At 35.8% G+C, this 14,550-nt stretch overlaps 1 protein-coding gene across 1 annotated transcript; it reads right to left on the minus strand.

Moving 5' to 3' along the window:
• Positions 1–7,147: 7,147 nt before the first annotated feature.
• Positions 7,148–8,036, minus strand: LOC149152745 (metallothionein-like protein 2). The gene is made up of 3 exons (XM_089439075.1): positions 7,853–8,036; positions 7,578–7,658; positions 7,148–7,455 (listed from the first exon to the last, which is right to left on the minus strand). The coding sequence occupies exons 1-3, from the start codon at positions 7,915–7,917 to the stop codon at positions 7,350–7,352; spliced, it is 252 nt and encodes an 83-aa protein (XP_089295201.1). The 5' UTR covers positions 7,918–8,036; the 3' UTR covers positions 7,148–7,349.
• Positions 8,037–14,550: the final 6,514 nt, after the last annotated feature.

Consider the following 14,550-nt stretch of genomic DNA (forward strand, 5'->3'; position numbering starts at 1 on the left):
AAGTCCTTGATTTGCTTCTTTATTTCAGCATTCTCCATAATAGACATGCGGTACATGCCTATGTTTGGAAGAGGACAATCTATATGCAAATGGATTTCATGCTGAATCTCCCTCTTAGGAGGCAAACCTGTTGGCTCCTGAAACATCTCATGATATGCATCAACTACATCATACATATCTGATTTAAGTTTTGGATCACAATTGTCAAATGACTCATGATTCACATCAACCTTGGGCTTAATCGTAAGAAGAACAAAATTCTTACTTGAATTGACCAGCCTTTTTACCTGTCCTGCATTCACCATCGCTATATTTGTCTTCTTGCGATGAGCTCTAACAATGAACTCCTTGCCATCTTTGAACAGATGATATTTGTTTTCATGGCGATGAAAGATAGCTTTCTTGTTAAACAAGTAAGGACTTCCCAAAACAATTCCTGCTATATCAAAAGGTACCACATCAAGTTCAACTGTGTCAATAAAATGTGCAGTAATTGCAAAGCGCAATGTGCACTTTCTTGAAACTTGTAAATTTGCATCCTTGCAAATCCATCCAAGTGGATATGGCTTCGGATGTGGAACGGTCTCAAGTTTAAGCTGCTTGACCAAGTCCTCTGATATAAGGTTTGCTTGTGACCCACTATCAAAAAGTGTGTCAATTTTAGTATGTTTTGAAATCACCCTCACATGAAACAGTTCAATTCTTTCTTCCTCATTAGGAGCTTGTACATGGCAGTTTGAGGTACTAGTGCTGGCTTGAGTTTCAATTTATTTTCCCTTCAAGTTTTTCAAACCCATGGCTGCAATTTTGGTTTCATCACCTGAATCTTCCCCTAAATCTTGTGGTGTAGATGTAGTAGCAGCAGTTTTCTGTTTCCCTTTGGATTTGTTAAATTGAAGTCTTTTTTCAGGATATAATTTCCAACAGTTTTTCTCCTCATGGCCTGGTTTAGAACAGTGTTTACAGATCACTTTCTCACTCTCCTGTTTGACAAATGCATTCTTTTTGCCCTTTCCCTTGGAGGTTTTCTCTTTGTTTTTCCCCTTGGGGGGCTTTTTTCTACCCTCTTCAAATGTGTTTTTTCCCCTTGCCTCTAAATGGGTAGATTGGACACAAACCTCGTCCAGGCTAGTAGGGTTAAACATCAAGATGGTGTGTCTAAGGTAGCTATGCAAGCCACCAATGTATTTCAGCAAGGTTTCCTGGGTCTGCAAATCTACCCCCAACAAGAGAGCTCTTCTCCTGAATTCTTGGGTGTAGTCTTGGACACTCTGACCCTTAAGTTGTCTGAAATTTTGCCAATTCATAATGGCCTTCTGCATGTGTGCAAGAGGATAAACTGTTTTTTAATGGCTAACAGAAATTCAGGCCATGTTAAGGTAACCTTACCAAATTTCTTGATCTCCTCTTTAGTCTTGGCCTCCCACCAGAGCAATGCTGCTCCATCCATTCTCAAAGAAGCCAACTGAATCTTTGTGGCATCATCATGCATATTCTGGATCCTCAAGTAAACTTCCAACTGCCTAATCTAGTTGTCAAGCTTTTCTGCATTCACTTCACCATTAAACATAGGTAATTTGAATTTTACATCAAGCTTCAAAAAAGGACTTTTTCCAGAGGATCTATGCTTATGAACAGAAGAAGACGAGGATGAAGAGGAAGAAGGTGAAGATGGGGGTGGTGGATCGCCATTTCCTCCATGTCCTTTCTTAGAATGATCCATCCTTCTTACCTCCTGAAGAGCCCTCTCCTTCATGTGGATGTTTGGACCCTTCTCCAGCCAATTTCTCATTTCTTTCTTGGTACAATATCCTCACCATTTCAGTGAGGTCCAAGAAAGCCTTTCTGAAGACTCTTTCTTCTTCTCTTGGATCTGTCTCTGTAGGAATTTCTCCTTCATGTTTAGACATCCTTGAAGCTTCTGCTGAGACTCTTGAGGGCGAAATTGAAGGTGGAGGTGATGGCTCTCTGGCCTTCCTTGACTGAGGATTCTCTCGTTCTCTAGTCAACTGTCCTTCCCCTCTTTTAAGTTTCAACCTGGTAAGCATCAATACTTTGCAAGACAGTTAAAAGATCTTTGCACAAAAACACTTGGCTCTGATACCAACTTGATCTGAATTTGAAACTACTTGAAATTTGTTTGCAAGGTATTCAATTCAGAATTAAACATGTTTAAAAGATTTCCATGTCTTGCAGAAAGAAAACACATGAAATTTTCAGCTGTTCATGACCCATTTAAGCATAGCAGAGTTATTTCCTTTTGTTGTTTAACACATTAAAACAAATTTGATCTGAAAAATAAATCAACCACAAATGCAAAAGAAGTTGATAAAGCAGTTCACCCCCTCCAAGGCTACGTCTGCTGGGTCCAAAGCTCCCAACCGGGCTTGTCCTTGTTTTTATTAAATGCTCAAATTGAAAATACAGCTGAATAGAAGCATATACAAGAGAAATAGATGGTAAAAATGGATTCAGAACACTTGAATCCTTCAGGATTGACTATTGGATCACCTCCAATGGATACCTGCAACCCTATACAGTCTTCACAAAACTGGGCCCTAGTGGCTCCTAGAACTTTCACGGCTCCAAAACCTCTGAAAATGAGCTTAGATGGCTATAAGACCTGCACCAATGGCTTCAGAAGGTCGAAAATACTCAAAATAAAAAAAAAAAAATCGTCAAAAACCGACTTTCCTAGCCAAAGTTATGGCCATTTAAAGTTTCTCCAGTTTGCCCCTGGAAAAACTCCAGCTAACTTTAGTTAACTCCAGATAGCTCCGCCAATTATGGCGGGTCCGCCAAATTTGGAGCTCCTGCCAAAATTCCGCCAACTTAACTGCAGTTACATTTAATGTTTGGTGGTTTCCTCGGATTTCGTGCCAGGCGGAATATTCCTTTTTTAATTTTTTTTTGAAAAATTAAAATTTCTAATGTTATGGACAAATTCTTCTTTTTGCCATAACTTCCTCATACGGTGACCGTTTTTCGAACCGTTTGGGGTGCCGGAATTAGGAAGACAAGAACTTTCCAGTCATTTAACTTTGAACTAGTTCTAAGCACTTTAAATTTTAAGCATTTTACGACACTTAGGACATGAGCACCTGATCATTATCAGCATTGAAGAATTTAACAATTGAGATTACATGGGAGTGTTAAAGAATGTTGTCCAATTTTGTGTAAATTAGTTAGTTGGATTTGCTATTAATTGTTAGATAGTTGTTAGAATTTTGTTGGATAGCTATTAATATTTGACCACATCAAACATATGTTGTTGATCTATATTTAATAATGATAAGGGTGAGATAAGGCCTAGTATTGTCCAATTATATGTAAATTAGTTAGTTGGCTTTGCTATTAATTGTTAGATAGTTGTTAGAATTTTGTTGGATAGCTATTAATATTTGACCACATCAAACCTATGTTGTTGATCTATATTTAATAATGAGAAGGGTGAGATAAGCCCTAGTAGTTTCGAGTTTTCTTTATTTTTCTCATACCTATCTTTGCCTATAATTTGACATTGGCCACTGGGTTATGGAGAGACCTCCTTTCGTCTCACTTGGGGATCAATGCACAAACCCAAGTGAGATTTATAACAAGCATAATAATCTAGCCCGATTGCAATCACGATGAATTCGTCCCTCTCTATGGGCTAGGGCATTACCTCATGTCCAACTATTCATGGATATGATTAATAAAGGAAAGCAGTGTATGGTTGAAGTGGCCATTATGCCTATAAAATGTGAATGGCCAACACTTTGACCTCCTCTTTCAATTCACTACATCTCATATCATCATGCTCTCGTCCAACAATTTTTTGAGGTGGTGTATAAGTAAGTTGCATGGTTGTGGAGGTTATTGTCCTTGCAGTAGTTGCAATAGCCCTGCATGACCTCAACAATTGACAATTTGCATTTTTGTGGCAACATAAATGCTGCACTCTCTTTATATTCAAAAAACATAACCCATTAACGATCATACTCAATAAACCGCTTCAAACCCTCCTTAAATATTTGAAATGAAAGAGGAACTCGTTTTATACATGACATTTGTTTAAAAATAAGATAACAACCAATAAATGAGATCCACAAATTTCTCATATTGTTTGTTAACACTTAACAAACAATAGATATGCTTCCACAAATCGCTTATGTGATCGCATTCTACAGCGATCGTATGACCCCGATGTTTAAGTATGTCATGTCCTCTAAAAATAATAAAAATAATTTTCACTAATGTCGCCATCTTAGATTATATATAACTTTTTAATCTTATTAATGGACTAAGATTAATTATTAAAATTTAACTATGTATTTGAATGGATAGTAAATTATCTCATGCTTTTAATAGTTATTTTATCATATAAGTGAATTTGAATGGATCATAAATTTACTTTTAACAAAAACTTTTACCACATTAAAACTCCAAATTAAGTAAAAATTTAAACATTTTTACTCTTTACTAAACCTAGTGTCATTTCTGAAACCAAAGGAAAAAGGTTAATTCAATACAAAGAATGGAAAATCTTGCTCCAAAATCTTTTAATATTTCTGTTAACTAAACATTTGTAAAATGAATCTTTAAAAGGAAAAGTCATATCCTAGGGATATATTAAAATATTTAAAGACATAAATATTTCCACATCAAAGTTGTAATATTTGAAAATATTAATTTGATGTAGTTTTATTATAAATTTTTCTATCAAGCCATGTAAAAAACGTTATCAAATCTAATATTGATAATATAATATTAATATTAATATATTATAGTATTGATATTATTAAATTTAATAACTTTGGATTAATGCAATATTAAGTTTAATATAATATTTAGTTTGTTATATTGTAATATAGATTAATATATCATGATATATATTAACTTTAGATATATATGGACGGAAGAACAAATACAAAGTGATCGAGGTGGAGAGATAGGGGGAGTGACAAGGGAGAGGAGAAGATACAATCAAGGAGAGGGGAGAGGAGAAATGAAGAGAGAGAGAAAGAGAGAAGGGTGAAAAAGAGGGGGAGACACAAAGATGGAGGGGGGAGGTAGCGACAAGGTTGGAGGGTAGATAGAGAGGGAAAGAGAGAAGGAGGGAGAGAGATACTAACAAGGTTCGAGGGCAGAGAGAGAGGTTCTATAGATCTGGTGTTAGATGGATATAAGTTGGTAAATAGCAAGCAAACGCCTCCAAACATTACTCTATTTCAGAAATAACAAACATACAAAATTGTTTTTGTCCACTTAATTACATATTCAAGCCTTTCAATCTTCATTATTACTATATTCAACCCAAATTCTTTTCCATAAAAGAGTTTTGTCTATATAAAAAGAAAATAAAATAAATAGCATGAATTTTGAATTTTAAAATTTTAATTTTCAGTTTTTAAACGATTTTAATTTTAGATTGGGTTAATTACCTACTAAATAAAATGCAAATAATTATATTCAAATTTTAAATTGGATTAGTTACAAAATGAATAAAAAGAAAATAATTAGATTCAAGTTTATTAGGTTCAACCCAAGTTCTATTCCCAAAAAGTGCTTGCTTTGTCTCTGCAAGAAAGTGAAATAAATGGCATGTCAGGTTAATTTTAGGGTTTTAATTTTCAAATATAAAGGGTTTAATTTTGGATTGGGCAAATCATTGAATGAATGAAAAGTAAATGAATAGATGTTTTTTTTTCATAAAAAGAACTTGTGTCTATGTAATTAAGTGGCATCTGTGCCCCTGTAAGGAGAAAACGAAATAAATGACATGAAATAGAGTGGCGTCTGTGTCTATGTAAGAAGAAAACGAAATAAATGACATGAAATAGAGTGGCGTCTGTGTCTATGTAAGAAGAAAACGAAATAAATGGCATCTGGGGTTTTAACCTAGCGCTCTATATTTTGGTTTTATTTTCAGTTCTAAAGATTTTGGATTCGACTAAATCATTGAATGAATGAAAAAGCAAATGATTGGATTTCGATTTGGATTTGCGTCTGGACTGGACTCACGGCTGGAAAGTTGAATAAAAAGGCGGAGGATATCGATGATGTGAACAAAAGATAGGACAGCAATCTAAGCCTCCACGGGTAACAAACTTCGACGAGGAACAGCTGGCAGGTTATAACTTGTGCCTAAAACACCTGTCCGCCAGATCATCGGGGCTGTGTGGAAATAACCGAGATGACCGGTAACAAATTTCATAGGAAGAGCTGGCCGATTGAAACGCCGAACGCCTATCGAAGATCAAACAGGAATGCACGAATACAAAACTTCTGGTTTTAACTTTAAGAGTTCGACCACCGATTCTCGGCAAACCCTATCCCTTAAAACACACCTCTAGTCATATTAACCCCCTATCCCATCGGACATGCCTGCAGACATTTTATCATAAAGTTAGATTTATATGCTAGTTGTTTTCAGTGATATTTTTTTGGATTTTTAGTTCCCAGAATTTATTGAAAACAAAAAACAAAAAAATTGACTTGATTTGAGTTATTTAAATTTAAATTAATTTTTGATAGAATATATAGGTTCAGCATTCTGAAAAACCATCGGTTATTTTGAAAAACCATTACTCTGAAAAACCATCAGACACTTAGATTGTGCAAAACCATCTGTCATTTTGAAAAACCATCACTCTAAAAACCCATCGGACACTTGGATTGTGTAAAGATTGTGGGATTACACAGGTTGTTACTCATAAACTTGTCATTTCAATAAAATAAATTCCTATCCGATCTTAAACCCATCAGACATTTGGATTGTGTAAATATTGTGGGATTACACAGATTTTTACTCATAAACTTGTCATTTCAATAAAATAAATTCCTACCCGATTTTAAAGAAATTATACTAGAAAAAAAACTTCTAAAAAATCTCACTAGAAACAACAACTGGTATACATATATACTCTTCAAAAATCCCACTAAAACCAAATCCCATTAAAACCAACTCGTATGCTATTATTATTATTATCCAGAATAATAAAAGAAAAAATCCATACATGGTTTTTTCAGGAATGCACCTGGAGAATTAGTTTTTTCATGAATGGACCTGGAGAATTTGTTGTTGTTGTTAGAGGAATTGCTATTAACAGGAATTAAGAAAAAATCATTAAATCACTACAAAAATAAGAGACAGGCACATCAATAGTTACAACAGAAAATTAGGAAATATATTATCTTCAAACGGTAGACTACACACCCGGCACCTCTTACGCAGAGAGAAGAGTGGCATGAATTATTACAACAACTTCTATTTTATACGCAGACCTTGCCATTTAACACCTAATACAACCTATCCAACCATACCTAGCCAGTCTTCTCTATAACATATATATATATATATATATTACTCATTTGCAATTGCAAGGGTCGCAGGTACAGTTGGATCCACACTTGCAACCGCCAGAAGCGCAGCACCCACTCTCTCCCGAGACAGTAGTAGAACCCTCAAAATACCTGCCAATTCAACACATTCTCCGATCAAAAAACATTTCTAAATAAAGCGATCGCCTGGAAATCATTAAACGTAAAATTGTAGCATGATAGGTACTATGATTGTAGGCAAAACTTTGAGATACCCTATGTCAGAAGCCGTGGCTGCAAATAGGGGCGCCTCCACTGTCTTCTCAGTAAAAGAAAGGTCGAGGGTTCTTTTGCACCTGCATAAACACACATTACCATTAAAAAAAGAGACGAAAATATCTGCACAGCTGCAAAACCACTTACGTCTCAGAAAAATTCAATTTCCATGCCGTCTTCCGTTAAAAACTCAAATTCGATCTTATTTACAATTAAATCCAAAAAGATTTCACCGATAAGCCTCATGAGTTAATTGAATAAGAAAGGCACTCACCCCTTGCAGCCACTGCCGCAGCCGCAGCTAGAACCGCACCCACAATTTCCCCCACAGCACGACATATTTTCGGAGCAAAAAGAATCGAAGTGTGAACAAACAAAGATGGAAGGCGAAAACACAACACAGTCAAAACTGAAGACTGTCTCACACGATGAATTCCCAACACAGAGAGGAGATGAAGAAATAGAAACCCCTGGGTGAGTATTTATCGAAGATCCCCGGCACTGTAAAAGGAAAATTGAAAAATGTAACCGTCCACGTGGCCGTTGCATCGCCATTCAATCACAGATGCAACCGCAAACATCACGCCAAAGTCGCTGTCAGATTTCAGAGAAATGTTAACCTCCACGTGTCAAGGTCTCCCTGTCGAACCCGTCACTCACTGCCTGGAGCTAACCAGCCATATATTGGGTATTTAATGCCCTCAGAGCAGCTCGCAACTTACTCCGATAACACGGGAGCGGGCAAATATTATTTAATGCAGAATTTACCCGCTCCCGTGTTATCGGGCAAATATTATTTAATGCCGAATTTACCCGCTCCCGTGTTATCGCGTTAAGTCGCGTGCTGCTCTGAGGACATTAAATACCCAATATATGGCTGGTTAGCTCTTTCCCTCACTCACTTTGGAGAACATAAAGTCAGAATGAAGCAGTGGGCAGCAGGATTGCAGTAGTCTAACTGTGATAAGTTTCGAAGGTTTTTGTTTTTTGTTTTTTTAACAAATTTTCTTGTTGAAATCATACGTTTGATTCGTTAATTTTGTAAATATGTTTAATGTTGCACCTCTATTTATTTATTTAAAATTATGAGTAAACCAAAAATCTGTTTATATCATGACACCGCTGCTCATTGATTTTAAATGATGCTTCCATGCGGTGGTTTAACCAGTCTTTTTTTTATTAATATCTTTTGTGTGATGTAGTTTGAAATCTAACTGTGAAAAAGTTTAGTTTTAAATGGTTAAATTTCTATAATCTAAACATTTTAAGACTGGTAATCATGTTGATTTTATTTTTATAATTTAAACAATGGAATATTGCAATGTTATTATTAATTATATTTTTAAATTTTAATGAAAAAAATCACTTTACTAAACAATATTATTTTAATTTTTTAATTGTTTCTAAAATTTAATATAATAAAAGTTTATAATAAAAGTTCACTAAATCTATTTATACAACCATAAATACAATTTCAAAAAATGACAAATTAACCAAATTATATTTTAATGATCATCGTGGGAAAAATTCAAGTGCTATAAAATTTAAACAACTTTTAAAATAATTAAAACATATAGACGAGCCTTAGATTATTAACGGAATGGGTAAACGTTAACAGTTAAAAAAACTTGCCGTGATAAATCTGGTCGTGGCCGTAATTTGATGAGCAAATTGCCTGTTGACGAGCAAATTGTTCGTCAAATTTCATCCCCTGAAATTCCGCGTAAGTCATAACTGAAAGTGATTACTATTATTATAATTATAATTATAATTTAGCCATGGTAGGGTCGTAAGCGTTAGATATTTGTAGTGAGTGACAGTCCCTCTGCGATGTATATACAATTCTTTGGCTTTTAGAAATAAAAGCCATATAAAATTAAGTGGTCCCCTCTTAGTGATCTACCTCTGACATATTCCCCAAAATCTTTATTGTCCTGGAACAGGACTGGTCATAACTAAAAGAAGATACCCAAGTCGGTGCAAGTTCATCTGGCTTGGCTTCCTTTGCCTTTGGTTGTTAGTTTGGTGATATAAAATTTTAATTTTTTATTATCGTGTAAAAAATAAAAATTTAATGTAAAAAGGAAATTTATTGGAAATTAATCATACATTTAGTACTTGTTTTTATTTTTATAGGGTGAATGTGATATTATAATTTAGTTATAGTTATATCGAGCATATGATTTAAGCATCATAATTTTGGTGGAGGGTGTTATGAAATTAATTCACAAAAAGATAGAAAAGAAAGATCAATGCCTTAGAAATCAACCTCTTCGAGGGCATCCTCTTTTACATTACACAAATGAACAATTCTTGGATGATACAAATGAAAAGACCTCCTTTTTTATATATAGGAGTCTACGGGTCATAATGTCATCAGAGCCAACATAACAATAATAATGTACGGGCACAACAATAACAATAGTGGGTTTCTATGGGGCACAATAATAACAATATGGGGACTACATGGGCACAACAATATATAAGGGGGTTGCACTAATAACAATAAGGGGTTACACTAGTAGTATATGGACCTAACATGCCCCTCTCCTTCAAAAAGTGTTGTCCTCAATGCTTGAGTAGTTTTGGATGCTTCTGTATAAAATTCTTGTCCTCCCATGTGGAATCTTCAGTGGGTAAGTTCTTCCACTTGATGAGATACTCTGAAATTGATCGATTTTGTAGTTGTCGGGTTCTTGTTTCCGTGACTGCTTCAGGTTCCAATATGATTTTTCCTTCCTCGTCAAGTTCCAAAAATATTGTTTGAACTGGGAGCTTGTCACTTATAAACTTCTTTAAGCATGAAACATGGAAAACTGGGGGCACTTGGGAAGATGCAGGAAGCTCCAATTTGTATGCCATAGTACCAATATTTTGCAGCGCCTTGTAAGGACCATAGTACTTTGGTGATAATTTATTATCCTTCTTAGCTTGCTTGAGGGACATTTGTTTGTATGGTTGTATTCGTAAAAATACCCAGTCGCCTATATCAAAACTTCTTTCATTGTGATGTTGATCTGCCTGTTGTTTCATTCGATTCTGTGCCAAAGTGAGGTTATCCTTTAAGAGTTGGAGAACTTGTTGTTGTTGAGGGTCTACTTTAACACCTTCATGAGATACAATATGACCCAAGTATTCCACCTCTTGTACTCCAAAGAAACATTTGGAGGTTTTTGCATATAATTGTTTCTCGTCCAATAGTCTGAGCACTCTATCAACATGTTCAACATGATCCTTCTAAAACTTGTTGTAAATTAGTATATCATCAAAAAATACTAACACAAATTTTCTAAGGAAGGGTTTGAAAATGGAATTCATCAAACCTTGGAATGTAGAAGGTGCATTGGTAAGGCCAAAAAGCATGACCAAAAATTCATAATGACCCTCATGAATTCTAAATGTTGCTTTTGAAATGTCTTCAATCTTCATTCTAATTTGATGATATCTTGCATGAAGGCCCAACTTGCTGAAGTAAATTTCTCCAAGCAATTCATCCAATAAGTTATCAATGAGAGGGATGGGAAATTTATCTTTAATAGTGAGCTTGTTGAGCTCTCTATAATCTAGACACATGCGCAATGATCCATCCTTCTTGTGCACCAATACTACTGGAGAAGAGAAAGAACTTTGACTAGGTTGAATTATACCAGCCTCTAACATTTCTGCAACCATACGTTCAATTTCACTCTTTTGTGCAAAGGGATATCTGTAAGGCCTAATGTTTGGAGGAACACTTCCTAGAAAATGAATAGCATGATCATGATCACAAATAGGTGGGAGGCCTTTAGGAGTCTCAAATACCTTAGAATGATTGTCCAAGAATTTTTGGAGATCTGGAGAAATAAATGATTTTGACGTGGGAACCTCTAGCGAACATAATTGTGCAATTAAGTCACGTTGTTCTTCCTTTAGAAGCTTTGTCATGCCGTTAGAGCTGATTATCTTTCCCGATTTCCCTGCGATACCCCTTAATTCAACTTCCTTTCCTTTTGAAAAAAAAAATCAAGAAGAGTTCTTGAAAATTAAAAGTTATTGTAACCAAAGATTGTAGCCATTGGACTCCTAGTACAACATCAGCACCACCCATTGGAATGGAAAGCATTGGACTATTCAGAACATATTCTCCCATAGATAGCTTGATATTAGGGCACTTTCCAGAGCAATTTATGGTTCAAGATCTATTTGCAACCATCACTTGACACTCTGGTGCTGGATATAGGAAGCAATTCAATTCCTTCACTATCTTACAATGAATAAAATTATGGGTACTACCCGAATCAATCAACACTATTAACTTTTTCTTCTTGATATTCCCTTCTATCTTCAGAGTTTGAGAAGTGGTAATTCTTGCCAATGCATCACAAGATATGGTCGGATTCATTTCTTCTTTCTCTGGGGTTGGTTCCTTTTGTAAATCCTCTTCTTTTGACGTTTCTTGATCCTTTTCTTCCTCCTCTGCGCAATCAATGTAAAATAATTTCTTCTTAGCACACTTGTGACCTTTAGTGTATTTGCTATCACAACTGTAACAAAGGTTGTTTTCTCTTCCAATTGTTGTGGTTTCAACCTTGTAGGTTGTGGAAGGCTAGGAGAAACAACGCTTCCATCTTTGTAATTGTGAGCGGTAAGATTTCTTGTTGCCATAATTTTGCTTTCAATTTGTCTTGCAAACCTGAATGCCTTCTCCAAGGAATCAGGTTCCCAAAGATGAACCTCATGTTGAATGTTATCATCTAAAGTCCCTATGAAGACATCAATCCCATGCTTCTCTGGAATATCATTTACCCTTATATTCAATTTTTGAAAGTCCTCAATGTGCTATGTTGTTGAACCAATTTGTTTGAGATTTATCAATTGGCTAAAGAAGGTGTTTCTCTTTGTGTCCTCATAATGTGCTATCATTTCCTCCATGAAAATTGACCACGTGACAAGTGGTTTATGAGAACAAAGCCCTTCATACCATAAAAATTGATTCGGTTCTAAATATAAAGATGCAATACGTACCTTTTGTAACAGTTGCACCTCATGTAGATCAAAATATTGCTCCATCTGTAGTATCCAATTTACCAGATCCTTGCCATCAAAATTCCTCATATCGTTTTTTCTTGATTTTAGGAGCTCGATCTTGAAACAACTGTTGTAGTATACCTAGGGGGGATAGTATGGGGTACAAAGGGAGGTACCCAAGGGAATAATGTAGTAATGGGATGGGCCATAGTAATAAATAAAGTGGTTAACTCGTGATAGCTTTTAAGTTCTGAAATTTCGGCCTGTGATAGTGCTCTCAGTCCTCTTTCTAACCCCACAATTATGATCACAATTGGATTCCCGAAGAAAGAGTTATGCCCAATCTCCCGCGATGAACTAATTATAGACTAGTTCAGTAGAGCGAACTTGTATGACGTGCCATGTGTCCCTGTTCGACCTTAGGTTCTGAAAATTATATCCAACAAACTACAATTCGTCTGCTTTTTGTCACTTCTTACGAAATTTGAATCAGATGCTCCGAGAGAGAGTTATGATGATTTTCCCAAGGTCACCTGTTTGGGATGTAATTCGGGAGCCTGCCGAAACCCTAAATGTCTTGGATTGTATCTCCGAAAATTTAGCGAAACAGGATCTGAAATTCGGGCCCGAGCTTCACCAAGATTTCAGCTCAAATGGGTTTTATTTCCGAGTCTGAACCTTTGTAGAAAATAAATTATAGTGAAAATGCCACGATGACCTGTTTGAGATGGAATTATGGAGCTTTCAAAAACTCTAACTTCCTCAGATCATATCGCCGAAAATATACCGAGACAAGATCTGAAATTCAGACACGAGCTTCAGAAAGATTTCGATTCAAATGGGTTTTTGTTTTAGCTTCTAAAATGGCACAGAAAAAAATTATAGCGAAAATGTCACGATAATCTATTTGGAGTAGCGAAACCCTAGAATCTAAAGCTCTGATACCAAATGTTATGAAACCAGCGCACAAAAAGATAGAAAAGAAAGATCAACGCCTTAGAAATCAGCCTCTTCGAGGGGGCAGCCTCCTTTACATTACACAAATGAACAATTCTTGGATTATACAAATGACAAGACCTGCTTTCTATATATAGGAGTTTACATGTCATAATGTAATCAAAGCCGACATAACAATAATAATGTAAGGGCACAACAATAACAATAGTGGGCTTCTATGGGGCACAATAATAACAATATGGGACTACATGGGCACAACAATATAATAGGAGGGTTGCACTAATAACAATAAGGGGTTACATTAGTAGTATAGGGACCTAACAGAGGGGAATCAAATTGTTAATAATCTATTATGATAATATATTTTATGAAAAAAGGTTGGCAACAATTAAATAATTAAAGTATCAAAAAAATATTTGGTTAATAAAATATACTAGCAATTGCCCCTAAAGATGCAAAGATACACCGAAGGAATACAAGATGTGGGAAGATCATCTTGAAAAACTAAATCACTAAATATTAAAATTCTCCTTTTTAAATGAGTGTAACTAAAATAGTAGTTTAAGTAAAATCTAAAAAATTATAAAGATAATGATATGATGTGGAAATTTAATATGAAATGTATTTGATTTCAAATTATAAAATGTTTTCCCTCGATCGGGGTGTGAAGGGGCCCTAGATCCGGACGGAATACAGTTATGACAGAAGGAATAATGAAGAGGGTACGTGGGCGGCCCATTCAAGGACCCCACACGAAGGAGGTGGAAGAAGCCAGGAAAAGGAGGCAAGTGGAGGATGCCTCAGGAACGCAAATGGGTAGGTGGGTGAACATTCAAGAAAAAAAGGTGGCGAGAGAGCTGGGTGAATGCATGCGAAGTGTGAGAGGAGAACGAGAGCCAAGTATTGTGGGTGGTAGCCGAGAGGAGAGCAGGAGAAGGGGCGACTATCAACATCTGGATTCAACCTGCATCAACCTAGAACAAAACTGGTATGTAAACCAAACTTCCC

Source organism: Pinus tabuliformis, chromosome 9 (genome assembly GCF_031772625.1).
Source record: "Pinus tabuliformis cultivar Carrire ecotype Pingquan chromosome 9, CPIR1, whole genome shotgun sequence".
Classification (NCBI taxonomy): domain Eukaryota; kingdom Viridiplantae; phylum Streptophyta; class Pinopsida; order Pinales; family Pinaceae; genus Pinus; species Pinus tabuliformis.